Raw genomic sequence first — 10,330 nt, forward strand, 5'->3', positions numbered from 1 at the left:
TGTCTTTGGGCGCTGAGGATGACACCATGGCCTCACCTCAGGTGCTAAAATAACTTGGTTGCCAAGCAATGGAGCAATGGCCCCAGATGGGCAGAGCATTGCCCCATAGGGGACTTGCAAGTGGGTCCTAGTCGGGGCAAATACAAGCGTCTGTCTCTGTACCTCCTATCCTCTCAATAATAATATATTTTTTTAAAGTAGAAAACTAAAATGCAGAGAGGTTAAGTGATTTGCCCAAGGTATACAACTAATAAACTTTGCTTACCTCTGACCGGTATGGTTGGTTCAGGGTTGTACATGTGACCACATAAGACCCAACACAATGCAATTGCTGGGGTTTCTCAGAAAAGACTTGTGCTCTTTTCCCGACGCTTGAGGTGGAGTGGCTGTGAGGAATTGTGCAGCCATCTGGTGAGCACAGGAAGAAGGCTCCATCACAGAACTGAGGGAGAGAAAGAGAAACTGAGTCCCAGAGACCAAATGGGAGCTCTGATCAAATAGTGCCTAAGGCAAGCCCTATTCCTGACCTTTTCAGTTTGGTGAACTAGTGAATTACCTTTCTGCTTTAAAAAAAAGTTTAGATTGGGTTGTCTTTCACTGGTAATCAAAAGAGTCCTAACGGGTACAGCTCAGTTTATCAACCTCACAATTAAGCCTATGTACATTTTTTACTATAATAAAATAATTGATAAGAAAAATTAGTGTATTTGGATGAATATAATACTTGAGTATTTAAAAGTTTTGTTTTGGTAGCATACATACCAGAAAGATCATGATTCATACAGGTAAGTACCAGTACACACACATAAATTCATGAGCACAAGCACACATGGCCCTTATTTATTTTAAACCAAAAGGCCAATGCAAACTGTAAATGTCAAATCTGACACATTTACAAAAAGACTGCACAGAAATGGCAGAAATGATATTCTTACCTCCATTCTGGTGTAAACTTTTCTGCCTAATTTACACCCTTGTCAATCTGCTGAAATACTTGCCAAATCACTGTCTCCTGATGACCCTTGTTTTTGCAGACTTTTCTACACTTGATCTTAGCCAAAAGGCCAAGAAGCGATTTGCAGACTTTTCTGCTGCCTTTAATGCTATTTGCCTTCTTGCTTCTTTACCCCCTTCCTTTAGATTCTTTAATTGCTCACTTTTTTTTGGTTTCTTTCTTCTTTTTTGTCTCCACTCTTCCCACTTGTATCCCCAAGTGTTTGCACTCCCCACAATTTTATTCTCAACAAAATGATCAGTACTAGTATTAGTAGTGTGTATGATACAAGATCAGGTGCTGTAATGAAGACACTCTGCTCCTCCCGCTCACCCCCACCCCAAATTAACCAACAGTTACTCCAACGAGAGAGTTAATTTCTCCTTCACGTGCTATCCTGGAGCTGCAAATGCAGTTAAGGGCAGGTGGGTACCTGTGTACAACTTGTCTTCCAGGAGCCTGGGTTCTTTCTTTCTGTTTTCTACCATTGCTAGGAGGGTGTCCTCATTTTTGTTCAAAATTGGCTAACCAGCACGTGTCAATTTTCCAGCCTGTTGAAGAGGGAAAAGAGAATAGGAGAAAGGAAGCGGCTTCCTTTCCAAAGGGCATAACTAGGAGTTGCACACAACATCACTTCCACTCACATCCAGTTGGCCAGATTTTGGTTACATGACCACACCCAGGTGCAAGGGAAGCTGGGAAACACCATCCTAAGCTGGGTGCCCATGTGCACAGCTCAGACTATGTAGATCCTGGCACCAACGAGCAGTCTCTGCCCAGCCTCCCTGTCATTTCTCCCTCAGCACCTCGCCCCTTCTCCTGCAGTAGCTCTGTCCTCCACTCAGTGACTGCCAACACTAGCCTAACTGACTCCGGGCTTCCCCATCCCAAAACCAGCCTGCATGCTGTCCCCCCAACTTCCTTCTGCCTCCCCTGTCCTCCAGAAGAGCCCATCCACACTCCTGGTCACTCAGGCCCTAAATTTTGTATCAGCTTCAACATCTGTCCCTACATTCTCTTATACCTACTGAGTGATGCCCACATTAGGGCCCTGTCCTTCTCCTTGTCATTTCCTCAGTTTCCTTCCTCCCGCCCCTTGAGTTGTACAAGCCCCTACAGGTCTCTCCCCTTCTGATCCAGGCTTATCCACAGCCAACCTAGAAACATTTTATTTTATTTTAATTTTTTATTTATTCATTTTAGAGAGGAGAGGGAGAGACAGAGAGGAGAGACAGAGAGATAGAAGGGGGGAAGAGCAGGAAGCATTAACTCCCATATGTGCCTTGACCAGGCAAGCCCAGGGTTTCGAACCGGCGACCTCAGCATTTCCAGGTCGACGCTTTATCCACTGCGCTACCACAGGTCAGGCAACCTAGAAACATTTTTAAAAATGTAACTCAGATCACATGACTCCCTGTCCAAAACCTTTCTGTGACCCTGGCTGCCTATGGCCGAAAGCTGAAACTCCTTGACAGGCAGCTACGATTTACTCGTCCAGCATTTTTTTCCAGGACTCTCCAGAGTCTTACTCTCAGGGCGTGGAGCCATCTCCGCCTGCCCAGTGTGCCCTGACCCCTCCTAATTCTGGCTATGGTATTTTGTCTGAGGTTCTTCCTGCTCACTCACCACCTGCCTGGGAAACCCTATCCATCCTTCAAGGCCTAGCTGTCCTGCCACCTCCTCCCGTGTCCCAGCCACAAGTCCCAGCCCCACCATGTCCTACCCCCACTTGGTGACCCATACTTATCTGCTTTTGTAGCACTTCACCTCTAAACTTCTTTTTGGTCCTTGACCTACTCTGCTTTGATGTGCCCAGATGTCCCCTCCCCGGGGGCTGGCGGACGGATGTGAGATCTGTCCCTACGTGCACTCCCTGCTCTACACTGCAAGGTCTGGCATCTGTTCCCTGTGTTGCAGTGATTCTAACTCTATGATGCCTACCTTGTTAAAGTGAGAAGCTTTCTGAGGAGACAGGGGCCTCTTGCGGCGGGGGCTGGGTGCAGGTCAAGGCTTGGTAGTGTCTGCTTGTTAGCCAGCCCACACTGGTGGCTGTCCCTGTGTCAGTGTGACCGGAGGATCAGCTGCTGTGCCCTCTCACCCAGCTCTTGGCAGCGCAGTGGGCTGCCTTCCAGGGCGGTCAGTCTGTCAGGTAAATGCTGTCTGTAACCCGATTCCTGTTTAAAAATAACCCGAATGTCTGACCCACTAGGAGCCCCCAGGGAACTCCCAGGTGGGGTAAGCTTTTCCTTGTGGCACACATGCATGCTTTAGAAAGTACCCCCTTCCACCCACCTCCACCTCCGCTGCCTGGGCCTGTCCTCTCTCAGAGAACTTCTTTTGGCTCAGGTTTGGAGAAGGCCTCTGGCTTTCTCTCTGGCTGCTAGGTTTTCCAGGCCATGGGTGGAACTGCGGAGGTCACAGCCAGTTGTATTTCTGCTAACAGACAGCATTCCCCAAGAGCTTGTTTGGTGAGCACCTCCCTCACCTCGAGCAGGCCGGCCTGCCAGAGGCCCTCAGCCAGCAGCCACATGGGGTGAGCTGAGGACAACCACTTCACCTCCTGTAAACCAGGAGGGACACTATCGTCTCTGTTACCCCAACCTTCTTTTCACCCAAAGGCAAGGCCAGGTGTAAAGTTCCAGCTAAAGTTTATCTTTGGGAAGAGGCCCTTGGGAAGAATAGCAGTGTGGAGACTGAGCTCTTCCTGCTGAGGGCAAGAGCCTCCTCTCCAGCTAAAGGGAAGCCTCAGCCTCCACCATGGGGAACCTGCGTACTCACAGGAGATGAAACCCGCAGTGCCGATTAAATGACAGCAGCCAAGTGTCCAGGCTATGAGACTCCTGAGGGATGTAAGAGGTAGAAGAATGAAGGATCCTGACCAGGTGGTGGTGCAGTGGATAGAGCGTCGGACTGGGATGAGGAAGGACCCAGGTTCGAGACCCCGAGGTCGCCAGCTTGAGCGCGGGCTCATCTGGCTTGAGCAAAGAGCTCACCAGCTTAGACCCAAGGTCGCTGGCTCCAGCAGGGGGTTACTCGGTCTGCTGAAGGCCCGCAGTCAAGGCACATGTGAGAAAGCAATCAATGAACAACTAAGAAGTCGCAACACGCAACGAGAAACTGATGATTGATGCTTCTCATCTCTCTCCGCTCCTGTCTGTCTGTCCCTGTCTATCTCTGCCTCTGAAAAAAAAAAAAAAAAAAAAAAAGAATGAAGGAGAAAAAGGGAGAAATCTGTACAAAAATGTTGGTCACATCAGATCATTTACAGCAAAATGGTGGGATCTTGATAACATTATACGGAGTGAAATAAGTAAATCAGAAAAAAACAAGAACTACATGATTCCATACATTGGTGGAACATAAAAACGAGACTAAGAGACATAGACAAGAGTGTGGTGGTTACCAGGGGTGGGGGGAGGGAGGACGCAGGAGGGAGGGAGGGAGAGAGTTAGGGGGAGGGGGAGGGGCACAGAGAAAACTAGATAGAGGGTGACGGAGGACAATCTGTCTCTGGGCGAGGGGTATGCAACATAATTTAATAACAAGATAACCTGGACATGTTTTCTTTGAATATATGTACCCTGATTTATTAATGTCATCCCATTAACATTAATAAAAATTTATTAAAAAAAAAATGTTGGTCACTAAAGCCCCAAACTCCTTAATTTCAGAATTGATTCTCTAGTGGACTTCTAAAGAAATCTATGTTTTCTTTAGCATAGTCTCACCCAACCCTACCACATACCACTACCACCAAATATCACCACTACCACCATCACCATTACCACCACCACCATCATCACCACCAACACCACTACCACCATCATCACCACCACCACACCATCAACACCATCACCACCACCACATCACCACCACCATCACCACCACCACCACTACCACCATCACCACCACCAATACCATCAACACTACCACAACCACAACCACCACCACCATCAGCACCATAATCACCATCACCACCACCACCACCACCACACCACCAACACCATCACCACCACCATCACCACCATCAGCAGCATCACCCACCGCCACCACCACTACTACCATCACCACCAACAACAACACCAATAAAACTACCACCCTCACTATCACCATCACCATCACTACCACCATCACCACCACAACCACTATCACCATCACCATCACCACCACAGTCACCATCACCACCACCACCATCATCACCACCACCACCAACACCACAAACACCACCACTATCACCACCATCACCAGCACTACTACCATCAGCACCACAATCACCATCACCATCATTCCCACCTCCACCACCACCACCATCACCACCACCATCACCATCATCACCAACACCAACATGACTACCACCACCACTACCATCATCACCACCACCACCATCACTACCACTGCCACCTCCAACATCACCACCACCACCTCTACCACTATCACCAACACCAACACCAACACCACCACAACCACAATCACCATCACCATTACCACCACTAGCACCACAATCACTATCACCACCATCACCACCACTGCCACCACCACTACCACCATCACCACCAACAACACCAGAACTGCCACCATCACCACCACCACAACCACCACCACCACAACCACCACCACCACCATCACTACCACCACCACTCCCACTATCACCAACACCAACATCACCACAACCACCATCACCATCACCACCACCACCACCATCACCACCATCACAAACTCCAACACCACCACCATCACCACCACCAATACCACAACTACCACTATCAATATCACCACCACCACCATCACAAACTCCACCAACACCACCACCATCACCACCACTACCACCACCATCAGCATCACCACCACCAGCATTACCACCACCATCACCACCACCACCGCTACCACCATCACCACTATCACCAACACTGACACCTCACCCCACCTTCACTACCACCATCCCCACCACTAACAACACCAACACAACTACCACCCTTACTATCACCATCACCACCACCATCACCACCACGACCACCATCACCACCATCAGAACACCACCACCACCACAACCACCATCACCACCATTAGCATCACAATCACCATCACCACCACCACCATCACCACCACCACCACCACTACCACCACCACTGCCACCACCACTACCACATCACCACCAACAACACCAGAACTGCCAGTATCACCACCACCATCACCACCACCATCACTACTGCTATCACCACCACCAACACCAACACCACCAACACCACCACTACCACCACCACTGCCACCACCACTACCACATCACCACCAACAACACCAGAACTGCCAGTATCACCACCACCATCACCACCACCATCACTACTGCTATCACCACCACCAACACCAACACCACCAACACCACCACAACCACCATCACCATCACCACCACTAGCACCACAATCACTATCACCACCACCACCACCACCATCACCACCACCAACACCACCACAACCACCATCACCAACAATACCACCATCACTACCACCAACACCAACACCACTACCACAACCACCATCACCAGCACTACTACCAACAGCAACACAATCACCATCACCATCATCACCTCCTCCACCATCACCACCATCACCACCATCATCACCATCACCACCACCACCATCACCACCACTACCACCGTCACCATCATCACCACAACTGACACTCCCACCCCCACCACCACTACCACCATCACCACCAGCAACAACACCAACACAACTACCACCCTCACTATCACGATCACCACCACCACCATCACCACCATCACCACCACTACCACCACCAACAACAACACCACAACTAACACCATCACCACCACCAACACCACTACCACCATCACCACCACTGCCACCCTCACCACCAACACCACTACCACCATCACCACCACCAACAACAACAACAACACCACAACTACCACCCTCACTATCACCATCACCACCACAACCACCATCACCAGCACCACCACCAGCACCACCACCCCACCACCACCACCATCACCACCATCACCACCACTGCCACCCCACCACCACCACCATCACCACCAACACCAACACCAACACAACTACCACCATCACCACCACCATCACCAACACCACCAACACCACCATCACCACCACCAACACCACCAACACCACAACCACCATCACCACCACTACTACCACTAGCACCACAATCACCATCACCACCACCACAATCACCACCAACACCACCACCACAACCACCACCACCACCATCACCACCACCATCACCACCATCACCACGACTAGCACCACCAGCACCACCACCACCATCACCACCACCACCACCATCACCACCACCAGCACCAACACCACCAATACCACCACCACCACCACATGACCAACACCAACACCATCACAACTTCACCACCACTACAGCCAAAAAGTAAGACATTTGAATGAAGGTTGAGTCAGAATGTATTCAAGAGAAAAACCTAAGACAAGGGTAGCTTGTATTTGGGGCTCTTCCTTGCTCAGTTCTTATAGGTTTTCCTTGACCCTTGGGTCCCATCTAGGTTTGCTCTTCCCTTAATCATTTAACAAAATATTGATCAGCATTGAATAGGTGCCAGGTACTGGTGTCACAAAAATCATGGAAACAAATCTTAGTCTTTAAATTCTACAGAAACAAGAGCTGTAACTTTATTTTTCAAAAATGTAAAACTATTAAATGAACTTAAATTCTATTCTGAGTCCCATTTAGCTAGGCAGGTTTGTAGTGATTCATAGAAAAGAAGTTCTTTTTTTTTTTTTTACAGAGACAGAGAGAGAGAATCAGAGAGAGGGATAGATAGGGTCAGACAGACAGGAATGGAGAGAGATGAGAAGCATCAATCATTAGTTTTTTGTTACGACACCTCAGTTGTTCATTGATTGCTTTCTCATGTGTGCCTTGACCGTCGGGCTACAGCAGACAGAGTAACCTCTTGTTCTAGCCAGCGACCTTGGGTCCAAGCTGTTGAGCTTTGCTCAAACCAGATGAGTCCGTGCTCAAACTGGCAACCTCGGGGTCTCGAACCTGGGTCCTCTGCAACCCAGTCCGATGCTCTATCCACTGTGTTACCGCCTGGTCAGGCAAGAAGGTCATTTTTTAACATCTCAGACTTTGTGCCTTTTCTCTGGAAGGAAAGGTGATTGTAAAGCTGACAAATAGAACTTTAGTCTTCACGTTTCCAGGCTCTTAAGATCCACAAATTCACCAGAGATGCAGGCCTATATGAGACTCAGGCTCTCAGCTACTGATGAGACAGTTGGATCCCACTGTAGGAAAGTACAGGTCAGAAACAGAGCACAGTGGGCCTTTGAACAACGCCGTGTTTAAGCAGACCTGCACAGTTCAAGTTCATTTTGTTCAAGGGTCAACTGGATTTTTGATCCACAGTTGGAAACACATGTATGTGGAGGGCCTACTCAAGTTATACATGGATATTCGACGGCTATGGCGGTCAGTATCTCAACCCCACATCATTCCAGGACCAACTGTATGCCGAAAGTCTCCTGAATTCACTTTTTCTTCTCCCTCACAGAGTTCCCTGGTTCGGGGGCTCCTCGTGTCTTTCTTGCACTATAACAACAGGTTGTGTAATAAACAACTATTTCTCTGATCCCAGAACAGAGAAACTATCATTGACTTGAGATTTTGTCATCTTGGCCACTGTTGATTGAACCAACCAAGGACTCTTGACCCAAGCTTGGCCAATGAGAGCCCTTCCCTGAAATATTTGTTCTTGAAATAGAAGCAGTGAGTGTCATTCCCTTATACTAGTGATAGTGCGAGACCTGAGGCCTTGGAGACCTGAGAGCAGGTGTGTGTCACATAGAATAAGTGAGCTTGAGAGACTGAAGCCAACACAGAGAAGATTTGAGGTGATGGTGGAGCTGGGGAGACCTGGCCGTGACCTAGACTTAGATTCTAGTTGTTCTTGAAACCTAGCAATGCATCTCCCCTTCCTGTGGCCAGTGGAGCCGTTAAATTGAATTTTTATTAGTTGGCAACAAGAAAGAACTTGATAAATATATCTCCTAATAGGTCTGCCTGCCTCCAAGCTTGCTAACCTCCAATTCATCCTCCAAGTGGCTTCCAGATGGATCTTTCTAAATTGCTGATCCAGGCACACCGTTTTCCTGACCAGAACTCTTCAATGACTCTCAACCATTAAAGAAAAAGTCCAAATTCTTAAGCATAGCATTCCTGTAGGCTCTTGTATCTGAACCAACATTTTCAATCTCATCTCTTGCCTTTTTATTTCTTCTGTTTGCCGAAGCCCACTCCCTGCACCAAAACCCTGCAGCCATGTTCACAGCTCTAGGGCTTGCTCAGACTCCTTCTGCTGCCCGAAATGTCATTTCCCACTGAACGGAATTTCACCTGTCCTTCAGGTTCCATATCTGACGATGACAATGATATCCCATTACTCAAACCAAAATCAGTTGTTTCCTGGGTTTTAATTTCAAAGCATTTTATTCATTCACCGTTCAACAAATATTTGCTGAGCAACTGCTTTGTGCACTGTGCCAAGAGCTGATGAACTCAACACAGTTTTTGCTTTTATCAAATTTAGAGTCTAGGTGGGAGGCAGGTAAGGAGTATAAATATATTAGGCAGGGTGTTTTTGGCTCAAGTAACAGAATAATTCACTCAAAGTGGTTTAAGCAATAAGTGCTATATTGCAGTATATAAGAAATTGTGAGGTAGGCAGAATTGAGAGTTGGTGAATTCAGTGGTTCAGTGATGTTGGCATCTGGACATACAAGGTAGAATAAGGGACCAATCTTCTAGAACCTCTGTAGGATTAAATGAGTTCTATTTATTAAGTGAGTTTCATTGTTTTATTGATTTTAAATGGTTAATTTTATGTTATGTAAATCTCACCTCAATAAAGAACGTGTATCTACAAGTTTATTCATTGAGACATGATTTGCAATAGCATTGGCCAATTAGTTCAGTTGGTTGGAGTGTCGTCCTGAAACAACAAGGTTGCAGGTTTGATCCCTGGTCAGGACACATATGGGAAGCAACCAATAAATGCACAACTAAATGAACAACAAATGAATGCTTTCTTTTCCCCCTTCTTCTCTCTCTCTTCCTCTCTCTGTCTCTTTAAAAATAAATCAATTAAAAAATATTAAGCCCTGGCTGGGCCCTGGCCAGTTGGCTCAGTGGTAGAGCATCGGTCTGGCGTGCAGGAGTCCCGGGTTCAATTCCCGGCCAGGGCACACAGGAGAGGTGCCCATCTGCTTCTCCACCTCTCCCCCTCTCCTTCCTCTTTGTCTCTCTCTTCCCCTCCCGCAGCCAAGGCTCCATTGG

The 10,330-nt window shown here is 47.9% G+C and overlaps 1 protein-coding gene across 1 annotated transcript; it reads left to right on the forward strand.

Annotated features, from left to right (window-relative positions):
- Positions 1–2,810: 2,810 nt before the first annotated feature.
- On the forward strand, positions 2,811–7,255 carry LOC136398570 (mucin-2-like; the record flags this gene model as incomplete). Its single annotated transcript, XM_066372749.1, is given in 5 exon segments — positions 2,811–2,884; positions 5,243–5,873; positions 6,160–6,758; positions 6,760–6,936; positions 7,066–7,255. Coding segments are annotated over 5 exon segments (1,671 nt in total), but the record flags the coding sequence as incomplete, so codon positions are not given.
- Positions 7,256–10,330: the final 3,075 nt, after the last annotated feature.

The sequence above is a fragment of the Saccopteryx leptura genome, chromosome 3, assembly GCF_036850995.1.
Source record: "Saccopteryx leptura isolate mSacLep1 chromosome 3, mSacLep1_pri_phased_curated, whole genome shotgun sequence".
In the NCBI taxonomy this organism is placed as follows: Eukaryota; Metazoa; Chordata; class Mammalia; order Chiroptera; family Emballonuridae; genus Saccopteryx; species Saccopteryx leptura.